The sequence below is a fragment of the Dasypus novemcinctus genome, chromosome X (assembly GCF_030445035.2).
Source record: "Dasypus novemcinctus isolate mDasNov1 chromosome X, mDasNov1.1.hap2, whole genome shotgun sequence".
NCBI classification, from domain to species: Eukaryota; Metazoa; Chordata; class Mammalia; order Cingulata; family Dasypodidae; genus Dasypus; species Dasypus novemcinctus.
In genome coordinates this window covers 120165082-120193004 of record NC_080704.1, presented here as the reverse complement: position 1 = coordinate 120193004, position 27923 = coordinate 120165082, and the positions used below count along the sequence as shown (strand labels likewise).

At 39.9% G+C, this 27923-nt stretch overlaps 1 protein-coding gene across 1 annotated transcript; it reads left to right on the top strand.

Annotated features, from left to right (window-relative positions):
- CAPN6 (calpain 6) lies at positions 1 to 27853 on the top strand. Its single transcript, XM_004477941.4, has 13 exons — positions 1 to 118; positions 6442 to 6621; positions 15061 to 15192; positions 18360 to 18568; positions 19037 to 19229; positions 19782 to 19975; positions 20226 to 20303; positions 20410 to 20596; positions 22547 to 22669; positions 22846 to 23048; positions 24822 to 24943; positions 25317 to 25453; positions 26050 to 27853. The coding sequence occupies exons 2-13, from the start codon at positions 6457 to 6459 to the stop codon at positions 26230 to 26232; spliced, it is 1926 nt and encodes a 641-aa protein (XP_004477998.1). The 5' UTR covers positions 1 to 118; positions 6442 to 6456; the 3' UTR covers positions 26233 to 27853.
- Positions 27854 to 27923: the final 70 nt, after the last annotated feature.

Here is a 27923-nt window from a genome sequence, read left to right as displayed (position 1 = left end):
AAATAGTTTTCAGGTTAAGAAAGCCAGAATCTTTGTTCAGCCACACTGACTGAACAGAATTATTCGGGGTTACCTGGCTGAGAGTAGCTGCAGCAACAAGGCTCCTGGTATAGTTCAGGTGAGTAGAGAGGGCAGTCACAAATTTATTCTAGAGTTTTATTTGCTTGATGACTTAGATTCTTAAAGAGATGCAGAACTTGAACTTAATAGTTAAACTCCACAGCTATAATTTTATGCTTTCTTGAGATAGAATGTCTGCTCATATTAACAGTTTGGAAATTTAAAAAATAATGGAATTTTTGGTTGGTTATTTGTGTGAGTGCCAGTGTGTGTGTGTGTTTGTTGTTGTCTGGCAATAATATTTTCTATAGATATCTGTATCTACTATCTGTAGTGCTTCCCACTACAAAAATACTTGATTACTTGAAGAAAAACCTGGGAGGGGAGTTTGGGCAGGGGGAAGCCTGACTGACTGTCAGGGCTTCAGTCTATCTCCTGCTGTCCCAAAACTGTGGCAACTATTGAAGTGGGGACAAAATCTTGGAGTCACACTGTGTGCAAAAGGTCTGTAAGTCACAGAATTGGAGTGTAAGGCTGTGCACTTTTTTACAGGAGGAGGTTGTGGCTAAGTCTCCCTGTCTGCACATCCCCATGTGCCCTCCTGCCTTGATGACAGTTGATCTTGGAGATTTCATTTTCAGCCCCCTCCTGGTTTTGTTCTCCTCTGATTCTTGCTTTGGTTTAAACTTAGGTTTGCAGTTGGGGCACTGTCTTTCTGACTACATTGCCACTCTGTTCTAGGGGCTAAGTGGACTACTTGACTAGAGAAGGCTGAGGTGCTGGATAAAGCAGCAAGGCCTTACAATGGAACAACTAGTTCTAAGATTTGAAACTCTGATATTTGATGAAAAACACATAGGAAAATTCAACAAATTTTGCTCTCCTAACAGTACATCTGACTTCAGGATAAAGCATCCTGGTTTGTATTAATGTTCTATTGATATTCAGCTAATGTCTAATTTGCTAATCTTTTCTTTGTTGTGAAATTAAGGACACTTTATAATCTGAAGGAAATTCTATAATTTATTTTAAAAGTTTCTTTAGGGACTGATAATTAACTCTCTTATTGCTCTGGCAGTTTGTGTGTATATGTGTATGTGTGTGTACACTTTGGATTTGAATAACATTCTTTATTTGTTTTTAGAATTCCTAGCAGACTAGGGCAAAGTTTAAATACTTGTTTGGTCATGAATAGGTTAAAAAGTAGGCTTTCCCTATTCTTGGGAGTTTTTATCCTAAATTAAAAGCAGAAAAAGCTCCTTTGTGACCCTAAACCAGTATTTCTTTAATTAGCCTTGATTTGGAATAATCTCACTTTCTGACAGCTTGCAATTCAAAAACAAAACTCCTAAGTGAGTTATGTGAAAAGACAACAAGAATTTTAAAAACCAATGTTCTGAGGTTTTATGTGTATGTCCCCCTCTCTTTGCCTTTTTGAAAAATTGTGGTGAAGGACCAGGGGGTCCAGATTTTAGGTCACTATATAACCTTGAGCAAGTACCATCACCTCTCTGTAAAATAAAGAAGTTGCGCTAAGTAATTTCTAAGAGTCCTTCCAGGGTAACATTCCATGAAAATAAAAATCAGATTCTCAAAAAGCTGTAAAATTGGGCTTATACGATGAGCTTATTCAGCCGGGAGGGGAAAACAGGTTGAAGGGCAAGTTAACCAAGAAGGGGAGGTATTATAAGGAGAGATAGAGAAGAGTGGAAAGGTCTTTTGATATTGAACTTTTAAATGTTGGTGAGCGTCTTACTTAAAGCATGTAAATCAAATTTTCATAGTTTCTCTTAAGGACAGAAAAGTGATTTAATTTACTAAAAGCAAGCACTTCTTGATAGTACTTCCCTATGTTGACCTTGTCCTTAACAGCTAAAAAGTATGTTCACATGCTAATTTCATTAGCTCCTCTGAATAACATTGTGACATAGGCAGGACAGCTATCATATCTCTATTGGGCTTATAGGGAAACTGAGGCAAGAAGATGTTACCTACACTAAAAGGTGGCATTTAGGACTTTATCCTGGATCTCCTGATTGTCTGTGCTCTCTGTATGATTCTAAAGTGCCTTTTACTTTTTGATAGAGTTCTTCAATAATGAAATTAAAGGAAATTGTACACTCTTTCCTTCTTTGAATTTTTTTGAACCGCCTTCTTTATAGGGCAGGATACATGCATCATATATAAGGCAGTGGGCCAGCTCAAAGGACCTTTATGTTCCCCTTCAGTCCCTAGAATCTCTGGTCAAGTGTTTGAATCTGAACAGCCTTATGCTCCCTGGCAGATAAATGCTCATAGATGTAAAATATGACTCCAGCTGGGTAGATATGGAAAGCACTATTCTCTATGTAATAGACATATGCTGAATTGTAATTATTTATTCCTATCCAAGCCCTATTTCTCTTACAACTCCACACTCAGGTGTGGGGTTGGATGGGGCTGTTTGGGACTAAAGTCCGGTTTCTTTGGACCAGGGCAGATTTGGTTTTTGGTAGTCAATTTGCATAGCTAACCCTTAATTGCTTTTACCTGTGATTTTACTCTAAGACCAAAACAAAGGGGAAACTTGGGAAAGGTATACCCTAGTCAGGTCAATAGCCCCATATTCATGCTTTTTCCTACTCAATCTCTTTCCCTCATATCCTTCCTTTCTCCTCCCACTGTCCCCATTCAAAAGTGGCTTGTGAACCACAGTCTGGATTTCCTTTATCAAATAATTCTCTTTAGAAACTGAGGCAGACATTACTTTTTAGGACAAAATCTGGTTTCTACCCTAAGGTTGAACCAAAGTAAAAGACACAAGTGATTTTTCTCTTAAAATTACCTCAGCTCCCACAAACCTTACAGTCCAGGAAGTAGCAAAAGCTCCCTCCAATAATTGCAATATTGTGTTCTATGGGGCAGGTTCCCTCATCTTCTACTGGTATTTCCTATCTATCTCCACTCTGAGCCTACAAGTCCCCCTTGTATGGCGATCACTGCCTTCCTTATATTCTCTCTCCAGGCTTTGGATTCCAAGGCCATAACTTTACCACATTATGATAAACCCATATTATGCCTCACCCAACCACTCATTTCACTGGCCCTTGAGCCACAGGGTCCTTCTTCTTAAACATGCACATTCCCTTTGTTAGCTACAGGATCTTTGGTTTATATTTGAAGCCCCTAGGTTTTTCTCCAAGTCTACTGACTTTCCTAATCGATGGTCTTTAATTTAAGGCTCTCCCCTTTCCCTCAGTGTTATGTATAGCAGGACAGCAAGGAAGGAGCATTCATTTCTCCACTCTCCTATGTTCCAACAGAGAAAGTTGTTTATGACAAATCCAACTTACAAATGTCTGGGTTCCCAAAAGTTTTCTAAGGGTTAACTGATGAACTCTCCTATGTGAAGGGTTCCAATTCTCCAATGACCATCAAGTCATGAAAATAAAGAATCTTTTTTAATATTGACCATGGCAATAAATTCCAGGAAGAATGCCTTGAAGTTGGGTATAGTGTTTGTTTGCTTTGGAGGGTTTTACTCATTTGTGCTAAAAAAAATTCCTTCTTTAAGAAAGTAGTAACCAAAAGAAGCAATGTGGTATTATGGAAATTGCACTGAATCTGGCATTAGGCAGGCTGTGGGATTGAGTTGGATCTGCCAGTTTCTAACTGCCTCTTCCCTGAGAGGTCATTTCAGTGGTTACAAAATGAAGAACAGCTATTATCTACTGAACACTGCTGTTGTGAAGAGAACACAAACTAGAATAAAAAAATGCACATTTCAAAAAATAAATTACCATATGAGTATTAATTTTCTGCATAAAACACTCATTCATTCAACAAATATTTCCTAAACAATGGTTGTGTCCCCAGTTCTCTGCCATGCAATGAGAGAGATAAAGATAGAAGGGCTCACATTGTATATCTTGTATTTATGGAGTTTTTTCTACTTATTCAAAATCCTTTTTACACTAACCATCTCATTAGGTACAGCCACAGAGTGAGGAAGGCAGGTAGATGACTTGATTCTCCTGATGAGAAAATTGAGGTACAAAGGGTCCAAGGTCACAAACTAAATGGAGCACAGTACTGTTATCCAATAAAAAATAAAACAATTCTACTCTGCAAGTCTGATGGGTTATAATTGTACTATAATGAAAGCATCTCTAAGTTCAGGCTGATACCTGGCTATTCTTTCTTTACTGTGTGCCCCCAAAAGGCAGGCATCCCCCTTCTCCCAAAAAGGGGCGTTTGATCAAGGTTTCACCTATCCATATCAATTATATATTTTGCCACAGAGTCTATTGGGATCATACTGGGTTTTAAAATCAAACATATTTTTCCTTTTCATTAATGCTGCTTCTCTAAACAGGCTGTTTTTACAATAGTGATTCCTTTGTAGGCTTCTGTCTGCCTCATCGTTTGGCAGAGAAGCAAGAGAGACTGATGGGTGCAGACAGCCTTCCCAAGAACAGGAAATGCCCATTTATACAGAATGGAAGGGATTAGGATGTTCTGGAAAACGAAATGTTCTAATTGCCTCCATCTATTACCCATTTACCATCACCAGCCTCTGGAAAAGCATCAAATTTCCTTCTAGGGAAAGCAAGAGGTGGCACAGTAGTGTTCGTTGTAAGTTGAACACAAGCAAAAATTGGTATCCCTTTGTAACAGGCTCTAAAAAGGAGCCTGGGCAAACATTCAGGTTGTCTCTGATGCTGCTTAACTGAAAATTATTTCTGATACAATCCATGCCTTCAAATACAATCAACTGCAGTTTAGCAGACCAAATGGCTAACAAATATAAAAATCAAGACACTTTTAAAATAAAACAAAATAAAATAAAATGTGTGAATAGACTTGACTCTGATGACCGAAGACATTTAGATATTTTGCAGAGCCCTACAACCATCAGTTTGAAAAGCAATTATCAACAAATAAGGCTGGGGGAAAATTGTGGTTATTTTCAGCTTCTTATTCCTTGGATTCAGAGTAAGGGTAAGTTTGTTATATTTATATTGTAGGTTGCAAATAACATTGAATTAAAATATTTTATAGTTTTGAAATGGGGAGATTTATTTACCAGAAAAGCATTTCAATGTAGTATAGGAAGGACATAAAATGAGCTAATAGATAGGCTTGATGTTTTATATATAAATAATGACTGCCACATTATTAACTTGGTTTAGAGCTGTGCTACCCACGGAGATAGTATTTAAAATGCTAATTTAGCTTCTTTTTTTTTTTTACAAATTTCATTCATTTTTTGACAGATACTCTGAACCTTAGTGAGAATTTTTGTTTTGACCCTAATGTGACTGTAGAATATGATGCAATTATTCCTAAAATATATTTCTGAAGTGGTTGATGTCATGTAAATTTCACAACCCTCTCTTATTTACTATTGAATGTCATGAGGGGATCATTAAAATCATTACAACTCCATCTTTGTGAATCCAGCCAAAGCAGTGAAAACCTTATTATCATCCTGAAGCTATTTAAAATAAAATTTGCTTTTCAAATTATCCTCATAAAAACCAGTTGTTAAGGATATTTAAGTGTGGGGATATTCTGAGAGACATAGCCTGAAGAGCCACTATATTAGTTCTCTCTTTAGTGATGTGACGTATTTTTTCCCCTTAAAGAAAAGAAAGCAACAGTGTTTTGCCATTGGATAAGAATCTATAATCCACCAAATTAGTGGAATTGAATTCCAGAGTCTGCCTTTTATCCTGGGCAAATGACTGTACATTAAACTTTGAAGAAAAAAGGAACATACAATCTTTCCATCTTTCCTTGTATTTGAAGACCATCTGCTGAGATTTGTTTCTTAAATTAGCCTCCATGGACAGTAATAAAAGAATGCAAGTCTCTTTAAATGATAAAAGGGAAGGAATTGTGTAAAAAGATTTGTTAAAATTGAAAGGGGCTACCTCTCCCCTCATGCACAAAGTATGTGACCCTCCAGGACACTAACTTATTCTGAGTATGTAAGGCATTTTTCCCTTCAACTTCAAATTTAGAATTGTTCTATGCCCTAAACTCCCTCCTGCTCATGTAAAATAGATAGATCCCCTTTAAATTATAATGACACACTTTACTAGCAATTTTTCACATTTATTATCCAGAAATTGTTAAGGCCCATATTATCCCATTCAGCAGATGAAGAAACTGAGGTCCAAAAATGATTACATGGATTACCCAAGCCTTGATACTTACTAGTTGCAGAGCCTGGACTCTTCCTACTCTGAAAATCAGATACTTTTCCCATATAGACAAACCTGAAGCACCCAGCTCTTAGAATATATCACTGATCTAAATCATGTTTGTCTAATCTCAGGTAATTCTTAAATGACTAAAATTTTCTTCCTCCAACAAAATCAATTTTTCTCATTCTAGGCATAGTTCAGCACCATGCGTCCTCCTCTGAAGCTCTTCAAAAAACAGAAGTACCATGAACTGAAGAAGGAATGCATCAAAGATGGTAGACTTTTCTGTGACACAACCTTTTTGCCTGAGAATGATTCTCTCTTCTACAATCGACTGCTTCCTGGGAAAGTGGTGTGGAAACGTCCCCAGGTAACTTTCATTTTCCATTTTCTGTCTCCCTCTTGACTTCCTTCAACATAACTTTACTTCTGCTATTCCGCTGACATAGCTTACTGTGTATAGACCAATTTAAGGGACAACTTTAAACTGGGAGTTCTATGCATCTGTGCTCTCAGCTGTAACTTGAGTAGCCCTGAATTTTAGTCAAATTTGGTCAGATTAGTAATTGAGAAAGGACAAAAGAAATAAACCATGATTCTTTTTATTTTGGCAGTTTATTTCAGCAAATATGGTAACTAAAAAATCAACTATACTCTTGTCTCCTAAGTTACCTATCATAGCAACTTCAACATAGTCTCAGACCAGTGAGGAAAAACTTCTTACCCATTGAGGCTGTCAGTTTAAATGAAAGAGGCTACAAAGGGACAAGATATGGATTTTGGATCAGTGGGAGAGAAGACTTCTTTGCTGCTTTTTGGATACGATCTCTTTTCTCTTTCCTCTTCACATAATTGGTAATTTGATATCCAAGTAGAATTGTAACTTTTTCACTCCCTATTGACTGTAGAACATCTGAATGTTGTGTCTCTAAAGCAATCTCTTGCTTTCTTCATAAGTCCTATGTGGGTAGGAGCTCATTGTATAAAACTTTAGGATGATGGAGTCTGGAGAATAAATAGCAAACTTGCAATTTTATCTGAGTTCCTTCTCAAGGTGAATGACCAGGTGTATAAGCCACAGAGTTATTGAAAAATGCACATTCCTAGACCTTTAAAATATCCTGAAGACCTTTTGATCCTATTTAATGAAATTCCTTTTTGTGCACAGTTAGTTAACTACCTCAGTCACCACCAACTCAATTCGCACCTTCATCAATGAGCTAGCAATTTATTTCTAGTTGCAATTTCCACAGCTTAAACTCCTAAAAGGAGTTCCAACAAGAACTACTTAAGTTTATGTAGGTTACCACCAGCTGGTGCCAGGATACTTTGGTCACTTCAAAACTCCTATCTTCTTGCTACTCGAAGGACATATCTCAGTTTATGCCACTAAAGAATGATAGTCATTGAGAGTATGATACTTAGAGAAGTTCTCTCTGTCAGAAGGAAGATCATGCTCCCTTTGTAATTCTGTAACACCAGTTATTGACATGCCCACAGATCACTTGGGTGACCTATAAAAACATGGGAAATATGAAGAGAATTCACTAATCACTAATTATGTATGCAGAGAGGTAATAACCTTTCTGACATAAATCTGAGAAACTAGAGATATGTGTCTATTAGGGAAACACTGTTATGAATGGGTGGTGATTATCAGGAGTGATCACTCTTTTCAAATGCTTCTATATGAAGGAAAGGAAGTTCATAAGGCTGCAATAGCTAAAAGAGTGAACAGGAAATTGAGGAAGATTTTTGAGGGTGTCTTTTAAAAATAAGACAGACTTGAACATATTTATAGGCTAAGGAGTAAGCAGTAAAGAAGAGATTGAAAATACAAGAGGGGGAAGGAATGACTGATGGGGTGAGGTCTTGAAGGAAGTAAGAGGAGATCTGGTGGGCTTCAAAATCTCAAGCCAACTTGAAGCCATTCCCCAGATGTGAACCTAGCCAACAGTGCTTCCTGTACTGGCCAGTCTTTAGGCACATCCTTTCCCTCTGTCTTGGCTCAATCTTTTGCTCTTTGCCATCACCTTCCAATTTCTATGGATGGAATCCTAGATGGATTAGCATGGAAGGAAAACTTAATAACCATGACAATTAGTCCATCTGGCCTCTGAGGCAAACAATACCCCTTCCAGGGTAAGGGAAAGTGAAAAAGAAGATGAATGAGAATGTGTAGAAAAAAGAATCAGTATTTATTGCTTGCCTACCATGGGGCAGATACTGTATTAGGAGTTTCCTATGCAGTTGCTTCAATTCATTTAATTTCATCCTTATTTACCATAGCTTAACAAGGAAGGTATTTTAAAATTACTTGGATAGTGATTCTTTTTATCTGGTTTTAAAAGAAAAGTAGATAATATGCCCATTGTATTTATGAATAAACTGGTAAATTTTGCCCAGGGTCAGACTATTAACAAAGCCCATTCTCTTTTTTCATTGTACTATGCTACCCAGTCAGGGAGATGAAGTTGTTTGTATCATTTTTTAGCTAAAATACGTTGCTTCTCTTTGGGCCAGTTCTCGTATGCCTCTTCACTGTGTTGGTGCTATGCATTCATTAATTGATCCATGCTATACCTTTTGAGAGCATACTGGTAGCTTAGTCTTATTAAACCCAAAGGAAGATTCACTCAAGAAACATTTATTGATTACCTATTCTGTGCCAGCATCTGTGCAAGATACAGACATGTATCCGTTATGGACCTGTGGAGAGATACTCCAATTTTAGTTGGGGAGACAGATAATAAGTGACCAGAGAGTTAAATACAAATTAATAAAGGATAAAAGAAGGGCTATTTTCAGGAATTCAGATAGTATATAATGTAATTTTTGAAGAAGGGGAAAGCTTCATGGATTGGAATGGTCAGGGAAGGGACCTCTTGTGGGGAGTAGGGAGAAAGTCAAAGAATGTTCTGGACCACCATCTGAGTCTCCTCAAAAAGCTGTGGATTCCTTTCCATCAAGAGTGGAGGCCAAGCCTGTGGTCAAGATCCATGTCAAAGTTCTCTGGTCTCTCATAGGAAAGTTGAGAGACAGTGTTGGGCCTCTGTGAATTGGCTTAGGAGACCAGATGGGTCCTTGGCCTCACCCTCCTCACTGGCAGGGTTGAGATGCTGGTTTGCAGGGCAGCTTACAGACTTCTTTTCCCTTATTATGCCACATAGCCTCATATTCAACCTAGGTTATTTTCTGAAGTCTTCAAAATGGAAGAATCATGATTTACCTATTTTTTTTTTCTGTCTCTTTCCTTTCCTATGCCTGTATAGGCCTCCATGCCTGAAAATAACATGAATTGTTGAACCATAACTCCCATCAAGCCCCCACCACCCTAGGCCAGGATTAAGTTCCCCTCTCTCTCATTTGCCAATTCCTTACTATGTCCTATGGAGGCAATTTAGATAGGCAGGGGTTATAAGAGTGTTTGACAATCATTCAATGCCAAGGCCATCTACCCATGCCCTCTAAAGAAAAATCCTTCTCCTTCACTCGTCCAGTGATCCAATGGCTCCAGATATTGTCCTAGTTTCCTGGGCAGACAGGTGTATTGTTTGAAACTGTGTACTCTTGGGATCTCAGTATATAACATCTTCATAAATTCTACGAACCAACTTACACTGAGTTACAGTGAGAACATAAGATCACAGGTAGGATTTAGGCTGAAATCTTCAACCTCCTCCAACCATGCTCCCATCCTACCTGCCTGTGGCCTTTTTCCTCAGGGACTCATGCCCAGCTACAATAATGTCTTAAGAGTCAGACACATCTAATCCCCGAATAAAATGTAGCAAGGCATAATGGGAATTTCCAGAGTCAGCTGTTGGGGAATAAGGGCATCTGCAGAAGATCTCTGTCAGCTCTCCTGGCTTTGTTTTGAGTTCAGCCTCTGCTACCACTGCCCCTTCCCAGGACTTCCTCTGGGAATACTTTCTACTAGGCCTGGTTCTCACCATTGTTTGGATGGGAGGAAGGTTTCAAGGTTCTGAATTATTGCAATGGTAGTAGGAACGAAAGGGAAGGGCTGATGAGGGGAGACATTAAAAAACAAAAAATTCAGGCCTGAGTGATAGATTGCATGTGAGAGAGCGATAAAGGATAAAATACTTCTCTCTTTTCATTAATAGAAATTTCCAGGTACCAGCTGAGTGCGACATCTCCTCTGGACAATAGTATTTAACTGCACAGTTTGTGAAACTTTTTCTTCCATAGATCATACACCCCTGCCAGAGTAGGTTCTGAGTGTTTTCCACTGTTTACACAATTGAAGAGAATTGAATAGGCCTATACTGTTTCTTTCCATTTGTCCTATTTAGGTTTGCATTAAAATTTTGTATACCTTAAAATCATCTGTTTTAAGTGTACAGAGTGATTTTTAGTAAATTTACACTCATGCAACCATCACTACAATCCAGTCCTAGAACACTTGCATCACTTCAGTAAGATCCCTTGTGCATATTTGCTGTGAGTCCCTGCCCCTTCTCCCCAGCTTCTGGCAACCACTAATTTATTTTATGTCTCTATGAATTTGCCTATTCTAAATATTTCATATAAAATGGAATCATAAGACATGTGGCCTTTTGTGACTGGATTATTTCATTTTACCAGATGTTTTCAACAGCCATCTATGTTGTAGTATGTATCAGTTTGTTTCTTTTTATAGATGAATAGTGTCCCATTGTGTGTATATATAAATTAGTCCTAATAAGCTAGTTTAGGATGTATACCTGGAGTATCTGAACAGAAGTCTGAAGTTTTAAGTAAGAAGATAGTTACTGATTTGGTTGTTTAGATTGGAAGTGGGCTTAAAGTGGGCAATGAATCTTATTGCCAGACTCCACATTGAGTTTTCTTTGGAGGGGTTAGAAAAGAAAATAATGTTTTTACTGATGACAAGCTCTTCATGCAGAACTAAAAACATCCAATCAGAGACTCTGTGGGAGACTGATCCAACATTGATCACTAGGCCCATGGTCCATCCAGAGATGATAGTCTGAGTTACACAATCATCTTTTCAGTTATATGGTGTCATATATGCATCAATGTTTATTGTCAGCAAATTTTACTTGTGTAGAAAAATTGCTAAATCTGGGGCTTAGACAGCTGCAGGAAGCCATCTAGAGTGACTTGTGCAGGGCTCCAGGCCTTTTAATTGTGCACCTCCTCATATATCTCTGGGAAGGGGAATGAGGTGAAGAAAACTGGAAAATACCTCAGATCTCACCTAAGAGAGCATATTTCCTAGAGAAGCTGCCTTGCTCTTTGAAGGTTTTGTTAGGGGTGGGGGTGGGATATTGGACCCATTTCTAACTTTACTCTTGGGGCTCAACTTGGTTGTGTGTGTTTCATCTAAGAAATTATTTTGTCTTGACAAACGTACCAGTTGATGGATCACTTCAACTGTGCCAACACAGCTGGGAGCCATTAGGGGCTGAGTGTCTTCTCTCCTTCTCAAACCACCCAAATATGTTACTATGTGAGCTCTGACCTCTCGCCTACCCCTGCTGCCTACTACTCTAGCAGAGTTCAGGCTGAAATGTCTCATCCATACTCTGCAATTCAGCTAGAGTTAGAGAGACATTTTTCTAGCTTTCCCTTCTTCTCTCCAACTGGAAAATACTAAGCGTGTCCAAAACTAGGGGGAAAATCAATAAGCATCCATTTTATTGCTTTCAAATCTGTCCACTAATGAGTCTATTTCGCTATTGGATTTGCATTAGCTCATTACCCTTTATACTTTTTATCTCCTTGGCTGCTTTCTAGTCTTTTAATTCCACACTTCTTCAAAGAAGTAGAAGAAGTGGCTTAATAAGCATTTGTCTTCCACATTTCACATCATAGTACTGGCATATAGTAAGAGATTGACTCATATTTAGTGGATTGAATTGAAACAATTAAAACCTATTGGGGATATTAAGCCTGAGAAAAAACCAAGAGATAACTTAAATAAGTCTTCCAGAATGATGGAGAGCTTTTAGGTGATTATTAAGCAAAAAGGCATAAAACACTAGGACGCATAACTGAAAGAGGTAAAAGCATCTCTGTCCATGGAGAGCTTCACCATATACCCTTTGTGTGGTAGCCATTGGTAAGCTTAAAGGCAGAGGATGCCCAATAGTCCTAAGATTTCTTCTCTAAGTATAAATGTAGTTCTGAAGAATCTAAAATTTTAGTCCTAGTCTCCTACTATCTAGCTGGATGACCAGATGCATGTTGCTTCCTCGCTCTGAGTCTGTTTCTTTGTCTTTAAAATGAAGTGGTTTAACTACATAGTCTGCAAATATATTGTATTTATTATATATCATATCATATCATATATATATCATATCATATTATATTATATTATATTAACATCCAAGTTAAGGCCACTGGAAAATAATTACCCAGTTCTTGAATTTGAGTTCTGTTTATACATCTTTTTGTTCATAATATAAACCTTTATGTCTTGAATAGAAGCTGACATGGCCAAGTTTTGGCTGAACCTAAGTCGCTGTCGTGAAATTAAAGTAATATGGAAATTCAAGACATTATAATTTAAACTAATAACTAATATAAAACCAACAAGTAATTTGCTTTAATAACCTAAATGCATACTTTTTTCATATATCCATTGTCTACTTTACTGTTTTTCCATGGTAGAAAATTGTGATATGCATCATCTTGGTCTAAGAAATCATTGTATATCTTTACGTTACTCCAAATTGGAGGGAAAACTGTGCTTAGTGACACCTTAGAAGAGACAAAGAAACAATGAGGAGAAAAAGAATATCAGAGTCTAACTTGCCCTACACCACTATTTTTATGTTCAGTAAGTGAAGAAACAGGGTTTTCCCACCCCTTCAAAATAATTAATAGGACAGAAGTCTTTTCCTAAGACTAAAAGTAGTGATAAGACACCAGACATGCATCTAAAAAAAAGGACAGAAAATACAAACCTGAAAACCCAACTAACCATATCCTTTTGGCAGAGGAGAAATGTCCAATTAATCTTCAGTTTGGACATTTCCCTGCTGAGAATGCCTATTCTTTCCATAGTTATTTTGGCTTTTAAAAATAAATGGAATGTTTCATTCTGTTGAACAGACCCTTCATCAAGGAGAATTATGTCCATTAAAAGAAGAGATTTTAGAACCAGAAAAATATAGCTGTCTCTGTTAACTATTTTTAAAAGGATATATGTCTAGATTTTCTTTCCATTTGAGACTAGGATTATTTCTGCTGAGTAAGCAAAATGTCAAGGTACCAGCCACAGTCTCCTTTGTGAAGCTTTCTCTGTCTGTTCAAGCTTCCATTTGTACTTTCTGCCTTGGAAACTGCAAGTGCTGACAGTCTGAGTCACACAATCATGTTTTGAATGATATGGTGTCATGTATACCACTATGCCTTTGCCCATGCCTGTCTCTCTCTACCTGTTTGGCCTCCATATCCCACCTTATCTAATTGCTTAACATTAGTTAACCTTAAAGCTTCATTGAAAGCATTTCCACCTCTGGGGAACTTATTCTGACTATAACCATGGAAGCTAGGTGATCCGTTCTCTAGCTATTGACTATACTTTGAAAATATCTGCACCATGCCCTAATCACACTGTGCTGTAATTGTATTATACATGTCTCATTTTTCTACCCACAATGAGAAAATGGCACAGCTAATGATGTGTTGGGAAGATATACACATAAGCCCCAAACAAATATCACCCCACTCTCTGCCCAGATCACCTTGGAACACCCTCATTCACTGTAGAGAAATATTATCTGCCAAAGTGCTTCTTTGAGTGGTCTCTTATCACCTGCTATTAATGCTACTGCCAACTATATTCATCCAAAGATGTGGAAAACCCAGTTGCCATGGAGATTGATGTTGCCTTTCCTTCACGTTAGAAAAGAGCTTCTTGTATAAGGTCTTTTCCTAGAGGAGAAACATTATTGTTCACCTCCACTGGACCTTATCTCTTTGATTCAATCACTGTCAAGCACAGGTGCTTCAGAAAATCTCATCCTGACAAAAAAAGATTAAGAATGTAATATGGGGAAACGGACTTTGGCCCAGTGGTTAGGGCGTCCATCTACCATATGGGAGGTCCGCGGTTCAAACCCCGGGCCTCCTTGACCCGTGTGGAGCTGGCCATGCGCAGTGCTGATGCGCGCAAGGAGTGCCGTGCCATGCAAGGGTGTCCCCCGCGTGGGGGAGCCCCACGCGCAAGGAGTGCGCCCGTGAGGAAAGCCGCCCAGTGTGAAAAGAAAGAGCAGCCTGCCCAGGAATGGCGCCGCCCACACTTCCCGTGCCGCTGACGACAACAGAAGCGGACAAAGAAACAAGACGCAGCAATAGACACCAAGAACAGACAACCAGGGGAGGGGGGGGAAATTAAATAAATAAATCATTTAAAAAAAAAAAAAGAGTGTAATGTGCTAATGCCTAGTCCTCCATTTTAAAATCTCACTACTGTGGTGAAAACTCTTACAAACCCCAATGATAGCTATGTCTAAAAGTCCCCACCAGCAAATCTCATCCTATCTCAGTGTATTCCCTCTGCAATTTGGTCACAAGCTACCGCTCCTTCCACAAGCTACTCCTCCTTCCATTTCTTTTGTCACTTCCCCTTATGACCCTTTCCTTCTGGCTAGATGATCTGTGCTTTGTGTTTTTCCTCACAATCCTTTCAAATTTCTCTTACTCTAACTATGGGAATACTAGTCATCTTTCAAACCCCACCTCTTCTGTAAAGCATACCCTGGCTAGCTCAGCTCATGTGTACTCATGGTAGACTCTCTTTCAAGACCCATATAACGAATTATTGTATCCAAAGGACATCTGCGATGATCCCCGTCTGATTGTGGGCAACATCAGCAATCATCAGCTGATCCAAGGAAGACTGGGGCACAAACCAATGATCTCTGCATTTTCTTGTTTGGCTGTTCAGGAGTCTCACTGGACAAAGGTATAACACCTCCTGTAGGACATCACTCAGTTTCCATCTTCCTGTCTTCTTTATTAACATTAGGAATAGTCATCTCATAACTTTTATGGATGGTTATATTTCTTGAAAGCAGAGGTATAAACTAGGTAACTTCCCTCCCACTCCATTTTATTTTATTTATTTTGTTTGTTTTTCCCACTTTTTAATTTTTTAATTCTCTTTTTTAAAAAAGGATACATAGATCACAAAAAATGTTACATTAAAAAACATAAGAGGTTCCCATATACTCCACAATCCACCCATTCACTCTTCCCACATCAACAACCTCTTTCATCATTGTAGCACATTCACAGCATTTAGTAAATACATTTTGGAGCACTGCTGCACTGCATGAATTATAGTTTACATTGCAGGTTACACTTTCCCCCAGTATATTCAGTGAGTTATGGCAGGATATATAATGTCTAGCATCTGCCCCTGCAATATTACTTAAGGAAATTCCGAGTCCTGAAAATGCCCCCACATCACATCTGTTCTTCCCTCTCCCTGCCCTCAGCAACTACTGTAGCCACAGTCTCCACATCAATGATAAAATTTCCTCCGTTGTTAAAGTCACCATAGTTCTATAGTAGAATAACAGTAAGTCCACTCTAAACCACATTTTATTCCTCCATCCTGTGGACCCTGGGATGGTGATGTCCACTCCACCTCTACATCAAGAGGGGATTTAGATCCCACATGGTTGATGGATGCGATTCTCCTGCTTGGTGTTGTAGGCACTCTTGGTTCCCTGGCATGTTGGTTGACCATCTTCACCTCCCTGTTTGCTGACCTGGGTAAGTCCAATGAACTGGAGAGTAAGAGTTGCAGCTCTGTTGAGGCTCAGGGCCCAGTTGGCACATGAACAGTCCAGAGATTCAAGCCTCTTGAGTATAGACCAACCCCAGCACCAACCACAGGTTCAGTAGAAGTGACAGAAGAGGCATGTGTAGAAAGGTCACATCTGAGTCCAAATCCATCACACTCAGGAACACAAATTCCAAAGTAGGGCCCACTGACAAGACAGTGAACTCCAGAGCCATCTGCCATAACCATAGAACCTGTGTGTCTTTAGCACTCAGGAGCACTGGTAACTGGGTTGTATCTACTTTGGATGTCTCTGGGATCCTGCTAAGGTGTGAGTAAACACAACCGCTCTGATGATCTCCTGACTCTTTTTTGAAGACTCTTAGCTATATAAACTCATTTGTCCTTACCATTTCCCCCTTTTATTCAAGGTCTTTTTCTAGTTGCATCACCAGTTAGTGATTGGTAACAATCCCTTGGCACCAGGGAAGCTCATACCTGGGAGTTCATCAGATTCAAGGGCTCATCATTGGACCATTCTTCTTTACTGGTCTTTGGCCTTGCACTTGGGGGATTGTTGCTGTTGCATTGGGGAATGTGACAGTGCTCCCCGGGCTAGGAACTCAGCACTCCCTCAGTTGTCATTTGTAACTATAACTACTATGAAAACACCCAATAAATATCTGAACATTTTTATATACCCTGTACACATGCCCTGGAGAACTCCCTCACAAATGCATGCCCCTCATCAATAACATCCCACACCAGCCTTCCTCCCCTGCCATAATTGAACCCCTCTGTAGTCCAAAACTTCAAAAATGAAGCCTAATACACTGTGAAATTCAATTAGTAGCAAAATGAAATAGTAATGACATGTTTAAAGATTAGAAATAGAGTACATACTATTTTAGAAAAACTAACATAAAGTAAAAATAAATTGGGGTATTAAAAATGAAAAATGTCATAAAACTTTGTTTTTCACATTTTGCCTTTCATCACTGTAATAGGTGTTGCCCTATATGTATAGTGACAAGGCAATTTCTTTCATTCCTTCCTCATTGTCTACATCTTTTTAAAAAAATAATTTTTCAATTTGTCTTCAAAAAAGTTTTAGATCACAGTAAAGTCACATATACAATATAGGGGACTGCCATATACCCAACCTCAAACTCTTTTCCCCCTTCCCCAACAATGATCTTTTTACATGTTCATGCTATATTTCCTGCAGCTAATGTACAGTTATTGAAACATAGCTACTAAACATGGTTCCATTTTGGTTTACATTATGGTTAATATTTTGACTGTATACATTTCTAAATTTTTATTTACATTATGGTTTACATTATGGTTTACATTTTGGCCTATAAACTTTTATACATTTTTGGTGAAATTTAACATGTCCTATATCCATCATTGCATGATCTTGTGGAACACTTCCATTGCCTCTCAGTTACCCTTCTTCCATCTATTCTATTCCTCTCTCCCCCTCCCCTCAGGGCCCACAGTGACAACCAAGGTTCACTGCTTGAAGGACCAGATTCACAGATACTTGCAACAATGCTGAAGGCTTGATAATCCCCATTGGGAGCCACCAGTTCTCTCGAGAGACACAATTCCCTCTATTTGAGAACATCAGGTCTCCCCAGGATGTGGGTACACCTTCCCACTCATTGTATGGGTCTCCACCCAATGATATAACACATTATGACAAGATGAGCACTTACACACTCCCTAGAAGCCTGCCCCTGTGCCAGATGTCCCCCATTAAACACCTTAAACAGGTAACCCTTCCTTATTCTATTTTTTAACGTGTTTTCTCAACATTATAGTTCAACCACATAGCCAACAATCTTCCATGTTCATCTCTTCCCTCCAAACCTCCCCCCAATTCCTTGGGCCATTTAACCCATCCTCCCATCCCTAATCCCCCTCAAGCCTGCAAAGCCCCACCCAATAGTATCTCTATGCCCCCATTGCTTTCAAAAATGCCATGCTTATGTGTTGGTTACATATACATCCATAAATATGTAAAGCCATTTTGTCAACATCTTGTTTGTTGATTATCTGTGGAAATATTTCACACCTGACTGATTGCTCCCATCCACCTTGCACACTCCTGAGTACATTCAGGTTAGCTATGGTAGAAGCATACTTAGAAAAACTGAATTTGGGATGCAGACGTTGTGGGCAAATGCCCTACCTATCCCTTCCCAACCTTGTACCAAATCAAGTATATTTGGTGTGCTTCCTATTGCCACATGAATATTTCAGAAGTTAATTATAATCTCACTATTTGGATATCGTCTGATATTCATGTTGATTGAATTCTCGTTCCTTTCCAGACAATTCCCAATCATAAAGAACAGGAATGGGACCCTAGAAAAACAGATAAATATGCTGGGATATTTCGCTTCCGTTTCTGGCATTTTGGAGAATGGACCGAGGTGGTGATTGATGACTTGCTGCCCACCATCAATGGTGATCTAGTCTTCTCCTTCTCCACCTCAATGAATGAGTTTTGGAATGCACTATTGGAAAAAGCTTATGCAAAGTAAGGACGGGTCAGGGCACTTGAGGAAATGAAAGCCACATTCATCCCTTTCATCTTCGGGAGCTCATTCTCTCACAGCCCATCCCAAGTGTTTTAATTGAAAAGCATCTCAGTCAGACCTCAGACATTTTCAGGGGCCTGGGATTGACCCTCAGAAATCCTAGATGAGAAAGAAATAAGTCAACACTCTCTTACCTACTCCTACATCCCCTTTCCTGCTGCTAATCTCTAAGTTACATGGCATTATGGCTTCAAAATTCCTCCTTGTTTAATATATACTTGTAAAAAGAAGCTTCTGCATGAGCTGTCCTTGATCAACATAGCCTAAGCCTAAAATTCTCTGAGATATTCTCAAAATATCTCTCATTTCATATTTAAGAAAAGTCAACAAATAAAGGCTGGGGAAAGACTGTTCTAATTCTTGAGAACATAACTTTTACAAGGGTAACCTTGAATTTTTGCCCCTAGGCTGCTTGGATGCTATGAGGCCCTGGATGGTTTGACCACCACTGATATCATTGTGGACTTCACTGGAACATTGGCTGAAACTGTTGACATGCAGAAGGGAAAGTACACTGAGCTTGTTGAGGAGAAGTACAAGCTGTTTGGAGAACTGTACAAAACATTTACCAAAGGAGGGCTGATCTGCTGCTCCATTGAGGTTTGTAGTCACCAAGAAACCACTATTCTATGCTCACCCCTGGTAAAGGAGACCAAAAATTTAGTAGAAAACATAATCTTAAGCTGGAGATCCATGAAAAGCCATATGGTACTCAGAAAGTTAACATGAATTGGGCTCAGTGCAAAAGCTGAGGAGCTTTAACTTTTTATCCTTTCATACCATTCATTCAACTACAGGCCAATGTAGCATCCCAGTTGATGTAAAGAGTGTTCCCACCATTCCAAATACCTCCTGCCTCTGCTCCTGGATGTTAGTGTTATAGTTGCTTGCTCAAGGAATAAACTAACCCCACCAAATTTTAATGCAATTCGTATCAATATACTACTGTGGCTAGTTTGAGTCTGAATTGTCTAAGTGAATTTGTTATACCACATTCTTTCTTAAGTCTTTTCCTTCACTTGCTCTGTGTCATGTAGATGGCTGGATCAAATTTCCATAGGAAGAATTAGCTTCAACCACACTGTGGTAAAACAGTCAAGGAAGTTTGGGTCCTCCAATTCCTGTACCTTATATCTCTTTCTTTCTGTCAAGTCTCCCAATCAGGAGGAACAAGAAGTTGAAACTGATTGGGGTCTGCTGAAAGGCCATACCTACACCATGACAGATATTCGCAAGATCCATCTGGGGGAGAGACTTGTGGAGGTATTCAGTACTGAAAAGCTGTACATGGTTCGTCTGAGGAACCCCTTAGGAAGACAGGAATGGAGTGGCCCCTGGAGTGAAATGTGAGTGGCATCCCACTTTGACTGCTATATCCCCAAAGCCCTGGACTTCTCTGAAGCCCATGCCTCTAGATATCTAGGGGCTATCAATGCTCAGTGACATCCATGGGTTCTTGTCAGGCATGGGGTCTGTGACCCAGACTGACGTGAGATAAAGTAGGCCTGATTCTCATATGTACTATTATTTTGACACCACTGTTACTATAGGAAGTCAATGGCAAGCATAATAGGTCAAACATTTATTTTCCTTTAGTTCTGAAGAATGGCAGCAGCTGACTGCAAGAGATCGCAAGAACCTTGGGCTTCTTATGTCTGATGAAGGAGAGTTTTGGTGAGAAGAGGTTTTCTTTTCTGAGAGAATTGGGTCTTCAACATGGAACTAGAGGGGTAGATATTAAATGACATCTTCACTTTTTTCCCACGCTTTTTCAATTCAGGATGAGCTTGGAGGACTTTTGCTGCAACTTTCATGAACTGAATGTCTGCCGCAACGTGAACAACCCTGTGTTTGGCCGTAAGGAGCTGGAATCCAGGTTGGGATGCTGGACTGTGGATGATGATCCCCTAATGAACCGCTCTGGAGGCTGCTATAACAACCGTGATACCTTCCTGCAGAATCCCCAGGTTTGATTCATATTTTTCTCTTTGCCTCTGCATGATTCAGGCAATATCACCTTAAGGGTGATATTTCAGTACTGGAATAAATTCTTCCATTTACTACCATTGTGTAATAATCTAGGGATTGGATAAGATGCTTGTAAAACACAGCAGAAACTACATCTCTTTGCATAGAAGTACCGTGGCAACAGTAACAAATCTAAATCATCTATACTTGCTCCCTCCCCCCTCGTCAGATTGTTTGTTGCGGCTCTTTGACTCTCCATACTTCCTTATAATAGAACCACTTTAGAGAAACAGGATCTGCTCCCAGGTGCTTTCTCAACTTCTTCTCATTTCTTTTTACTTCTCGGCTTTTCTCTTGGGTGCATATTTATTATATGCAACCTTTCTCTGAAACACATTATTATGCCTCCCTTTTCTCATTTAAAACCAAATTCTTTTCCCTAGAATTTGAAGCACTGCCCTATCAGTGGCCCCATCCCATGCACCTCCAATGACAGTGCTATTCCTGATGACACCTTAAGAGTCAAGCCCAGGCCCAAAGCAAAACATCCAAATGCCCAAAACCTGAATCTATAATCTAACATGGTTGGTTTTATCTCCAAATCTGCTGATGACTTAACTCACAGTAGGTAATTCTTCAGACTGTATTGCTACCTTACTGCCATGGATGTACCCTTTCTTTCTATGGACCTAATTGTTCAGGCGTTTTGGAGGATGCTCATTAGTGGGCTGATTTACTTAACTCAGGCTTTCCTTCCTTTCCTTCATTCCTTCCATCTTAATTTTCCCTAAAGAGAAGAAAGCTGCTATTACTTCCACTTTATCCCCATTTACCACCCTGAAAATGTTTCAAGTATCAGGCATATAGCCAAGCTGGAGAGATGGAACTTTTGAAGTAACTCTAAGTGTAGGCACAGGATTGACCTTTGGGAACTTTGTGAGATTATAGTTCTGAATCTGTTTATTTTTATTTATTTATTTATTTATTTATTTATTTATTTACAATTCACCCTTTTAAAGTGTCCAATGCAATGGTTTTAGTATATTCATGATTTTGTGCAACCATCACCACAATCTAATTCCAGAACATTTTCATCACCCAGAAAGGAAGCCTCGTGCCCATTAGCAATCCTTTCCCATTCCCCCTCTCTGCAGCGATGGCAACCACTAATCTACTTTCTGTCTCTATGGATTTACATATTCTGGATAGTTCATAAAAATACAATTATACAATATGTGGCTGCATCAGCTTTATGTCTTATGTTTGATTATAAAGGGAGGGAGATAGAGAGATAAAAGTCTAATATCAAATGTCTTTTAGTTTTACCTCTTAATAACACCATGATTCCCCAGACGATGTTTCGAAAGTCTCTGGCTCAGAGCTAGGAAGGCACTTCCATGGGAGTATATACTACACATGCCTGCAGCTTCCCTAAAGTAGTGGTAAGAAGGAATCAATGCTCCAAGAAGGTAGATACATCTCTTCCACATGCCATACATCTCAGCTGGCAGGGATGGCACAGAGCTGTAATCGGAGTTTAGCCCAGGGGGATGCTGCAATGTCAGGCTGAGTCAAACAAGAACATTTTCTTTTTTTCTGGATTCTGGAATTTTAAAAACTTTCAGACTTTTAAAGCTTAGTGTATACTACAAGAAAATAAGATCTTACCAGGAATTTATTTTTAATAAGCATATCCATTTGACATCAAAAGTGTAAGCATAAAGTTGCCTCTCAATATATGCTGGATGCCATAAGGAGAAGCAAGTATTATGATCTACACTTAGAAAGTTAATGAATTATCCAAGGTTTTGTTGTCTGGTCAATAGCAAAGCCCAGAAAATAATCCATGTCTCTATGCTTCTCGATATAGAGTTTTTTCCCTTGAAAGATAAGCTGGCTGATCTCAAATAGAGTTCTAACTAAACTCTTTGGTGACTTCTTTCCCTTAGTACATCTTCACTGTGCCTGAGGATGGGCATAAAGTCATCATGTCACTGCAGCAGAAAGATTTGCGCACCTACCGCCGAATGGGAAGACCTGACAATTATATCATTGGCTTTGAGCTCTTCAAGGTATGAATGGGCATATGGAACTGAGAGAATGATGGCAAACATAGGCAAAGCAAGAAGATTTAGGCATAGGCGAATTATGAAAGACTTGGGATAAAAGAGACAGAGGACATAATATTGTCCATCCCAAAAACTCTGATTTGAGCAGAATGGAGTGTATTATCCTATTCCATTTCCAGGTGGAGATGAACCGCAAATTCCGCCTCCACCACCTCTACGTCCAGGAACGTGCTGGGACTTCCACCTATATTGACACCCGCACCGTGTTTCTGAGCAAGTACCTGAAAAAAGGCAACTATGTACTGGTGCCAACCATGTTCCAACATGGCCGCACCAGCGAGTTTCTCCTGAGAATCTTCTCTGAAGTGCCCATCCAGCTCAGGTTCTGTTTCCTTGGCTAGCCCATGCAAACGTCTGTTCTCTGCTTTGTCTCCAATCTTTTATTATTTTTATTTTTTTTAATTAATAGATCACAAGGAAGTTACATTAGAAAACATTAAAAAAAACATGAGGTTCCTATATAACCCACTTCCCACTCCCCACCACATCATTTTTGTAAATTGTATTTTTGAAGGTATATAATTCAAAAAAATGTTACACTAAAAAATATAAGAGGTTCCTTTATACCCCCCACACCTCCTACCCCACTCCTCCCACTCCAACAACCTCCCTCATCATTGCAGCACACTCATCACACTGAGTGAACACAATTTGGGGCACTGCTGCACTACACAGATAATAGTTTACCATGTAGTTCGCACTCTCCTCCAGTACATTCAGTGGGTTATGGCAGGATATATAAAGTCCAGCATCTGACCCTGCAATATCATTAAACAACTCAAAATCCCAAAAATATCCCAACATCACATCTCTTCTACCCTCTCCCTGCCCTCAGCAACTACTGTGGCCATTTGCTCCACCTCAATGCTAAAATTTCTTCTATTACTCATTATAATAGTTTTATAGTAGAATATCAGTAAGTCCACTCTAGTCCATATTTTATTCCTCCATTCTGTGGACCCCAGGAAGGTGATGTCCCCTACACCTCTAGATCAATTGGGGGCTTAGGTTCCACATGGATGATGGATGCAATTTCTCTGCTTACAGTTGTAGGCCTTCTTGATTCCCTGGTGTGGTGGTTGACCATCTTCACCTCCCTGTTAGCTGACCTGGGTAAGACCAACGAACCAGTGAGTAGGAGTTGCCATTCTGCTGAGGCTCAGGTCCCAGCTGGCACATGGGAAGTCCAGAGATTCAAGTCTCCTGAGGATGAATCATCCCCAGCACCAACCACAGATTCAGTAAAAGTGACAGAAGTGGCATGTGTAGAAAAGTCACATGAGTCCAGCTCCGTCACACTCAGGAGCACAAATTCCCAAGTAGGGCCCTCTGACATTGCACAGAGCTTCAAATCCATCTGGCATGATTATATACCCTGTGGATTTCTGTAGCCTTCTGGAAAACCAGTATCTAGGGTTGTATCTATTTTGACTTTTTCTGGGGTCCTGCTGAGGTGTGCATAAGTGCGACCCCTCTGATGACCTCCCATTAGTGATTGGTAGTAATTCCTCAGTGCTAGGGAGGCTCATCCCCAGGAGTTATGTCCCACATTGGGGGCAAGGTAATGCATTTACAAACTGAGTTTGGCTTAGAGAGTGCTTGCCTCCAATCTTAACCTCCTTGACTAGTCTTCCATTATGCAGACAGCCAAATGGACAATTTGTTCAAGTTAAACTTAACTAAAATTATGGTGATAGAAGTATTTTTTCAAAGTGGGTTATAAGCAATTCCCCAGAGCTCTTAGCTTCCATTTAAGGGAAGCAGGGCTATAGCCTAAGCTCTTCTATTTACATGTTATCTTCTGTTTTCTGGTTGATTCTCCCTTCTTTTAAGCAGATGGCACTCCTCACTGATCCTCTATTATATTCTGAATGCTGGGTCACCACAGCTACCTTTTCACCCCATTCCTGCCTACTCAGATTTTTATGTGATGGCCCTTAAAGCAAAGAGAAAGGAAAACACATTCATAAAATATAGACTATGTCTGAGGAGGAATCGGCTAGATCTCTCAGCCGTAATATTTGATTTGTCAGGCCAATCTTCTCATCAGTCAGCATTCATCATCAAATGACATATCTTCTTTTTGGTGTTCCAGGGAACTGACTATGGACATGCCTAAGATATCCTGCTGGAACCTGGCTCGTGGCTACCCAAAGGTAGTTACCCAGATCACTGTTCACAGTGCTGAGGGCCTGGAGAAGAAGTATGCCAATGAAAGTAAGAACTGCAGGGGTGTCTTGGAAGGCAAAACTCACGTTCATATATTCCAATTACAGTTACAAAAGATGGTCATGAATGATTCTCTCCAATGACATTTCAACCTAGGGAAGTCAGAATGCTTGTCAACCATGGCAAAGAATGGGATGTAATCTTTATGTAAGACCTCCATAATATTCATCTTCATATTTTTATATACAATATGGAAAAAGAAAGAGAAATAGGAACAAAATAGTTGCATCTTAGGTCATTGTGGTGCTTGTTGTGTTATGCCAAGAGCAGCAGAATAGACTTGGTAAGGTAGATTGTTGCTTATCTAGAGAGAGAACTTTAATCACTATATTAAAAACAAATGCCATTTTCTTTGTTCTAGCCATAAACCCATATTTGGTCATCAAGTGTGGAAAGGAGGAAGTCCGTTCTCCCGTCCAAAAGAATACCATTCATGCCATTTTTGACACCCAGGCCATTTTTTACAGAAGGACCACTGACATTCCTATAATAGTACAGGTAAGTATGCTAATAGGGGCTCCCAAAGTGGTTCATATTCAGAACCAGATACTAGATTATTCCAAGTGCCTCACATATGACTAGGGGAAGTAGAAAAAGTGTTTTTCTGTTTGTTTGGAACTCAAATATACCTCCCACCAGGCACAGACATTGACTGCCTTAACCTTTATCCTAAATATGCTTTTTTCCATTTCATTTTGGGCAGAATCCCACATGCTTATGGATATATTTGTGTAAATATGTGCCATAGAAACACATGAAGGGAAGAATAAGCCAGCTCAGATGATACTCATATATTGCTAGGTCAGCATGGATCACTTTGCGGGCTGGCAGTTTTTCTGACTTAATATTTTTGACCAGCTGCCTTAACTACCCATCCCACATGTCAAGGATAATTCCTAATCTCTGCTTCCTAGCTTTTCATCTACACTCTTTGAGGTGTCCTCCCTTTAGCTAAAGAGGCATCTGGAATGGACAGGATGGTGTCTCAAAAAAAAAAAGAACTTTTCAAGCTCAGCATTAGTTTCTATATGCCACTGGGCAAAAGTCAATCTCAGAGGGTTTCTTGTATTCACTTCCTTGACTTGTCTCTCCAGGTCTGGAACAGCCAAAAATTCTGTGATCAGTTCTTGGGGCAGGTTACTCTGGATGCTGACCCCAGTGACTGCCGTGATCTGAAGTCTCTGTACCTACGTAAGAAGGGTGGTCCAACTGCCAAAATCAAGCAAGGCCACATCAGCTTCAAGGTTATTTCCAGTGATGATCTCACTGAGCTCTAAATCTCCAGTCCCAGAGAACCCTGACAGAGTTTTTCTATCCTTTTTATTTTCTGTCAGGTCTTACCTAAGATTCGCATTCATTTCAAAGAAAGAAATTCAAAGTAATTAACTTTCCCTCTCTTCTGATCAGTTTCCCAGACCTTCTCAACCAAGTAGCATCAGTAGCTACAAATCCTACACACCTCCAACAGATGAACAGAGGGAGGTGACTGTCCAATCTGGAGATCATAACAACATACAAATGCCTGCCAAGAAAAGATCTCTGGGGCTTCCATGGGTGAGATGCAAGCAGGGCAATACAAGGGCCTGGATACCCTACTGATGTATTTGCTGTTTTCAAGCGCCCAATATATCTCCCCTGTAGGGCACATTGAGGAAGGAGGAGGGGTGATCAAGGCCAAGCTGGTCTAGCCTGACAATCCAGCCCTTTAATAAAAGCTGCAGAATTCCCAGCATCATTTCATCCAGCAGCCAAAAGACTGATTGTAAGTCCCCAACCCTTGCCATACCACCTACCACCACCACCATTGCTACCACCACCAACACCATGACCACCCCCCGAACATCACCACTACCATAACTACCACCAGCATCACCACCATTACTACCATCATACCATAACCACCACCAAAATCACCACCATCACCACCACCTCTGGAAGTGTAGTGCTGTCCTAACCTAAGTCACACCCCACAGTAGGTTTTACCTTTATGTTGAGGAAGCTTCCTAGGTGCTAATCCAAGAGATGGAGTTCTGTGAAAGATTGGATTCAGTAGCCAAAGTCTGTTGGCAAGCAGGGCCTAGACAGTGGAAAGGACCTAATCTCCAGCTGAATGGAAGCCAGCTGTGTTCCACAAGAGGGGAAAGTGGAAGAAGCTGCAGTGGGAGACAAAGCCTCTGTCCCCCACCCATCCACACACACCTACACTCACACACGCGCACACAGGCGTGCACAAACTACCATTCAGGCAGTCAGTGGGCAAAAAGAAGGAAGAGTATTTACCACATAAACCTAAAGGATGAAAGAATGCATCTAGCCATAATACAGCCAGTTTGGGGCCGCTGACTGCAATGTGAAACCTCCTGCTGCTGCTAGGTTTACAAACAAGCCCATTGTCCTGTGTCTCCTAATATCATTGGTACTGAAGACCCTATCTTGGGGGCTTGAGACTTTAGATTACAGCCAAGTCCCCTCAAGCTTTTCCCTCAGTTGGGAAGCTTCATTCCCTGGGAGTGTTTGTGTGTCCCCTTGTTTTCTCAGTACTTATACAGAATTTGCTCTACAGTCACTCTGAATTATTCTTCCCTCCATCTTCATCTATCAACATTCCACCCCTCCTTCAAGCCCCAGCACAAATGACAACTCCTCCATGAAGCCTTCCTTAACCCTACCCCAATCCCCATCTCCAACATTTTTTCAATGCTTCTGCAATGACGAAAAAGAAATATAGATGTAGAACTTAGGCTAGTCTGCCATGTATTCATGCTTTAAACATTTTATAGTTTCTTTTAGTTTTCTCATTTCCTACCATATTTTTAAGTCTGTGTAACTTCTGCAGTACCTACACCATGCTGCCTTACATAAACTAATCCACAATAAAGTTCAAATTTAATAACTTGATCAGTCTTGACTTGAATCGATGGCACAAGAGAGGTGGCAAGAGTAGCCATCTGTCGAGACTTGTTTTGGA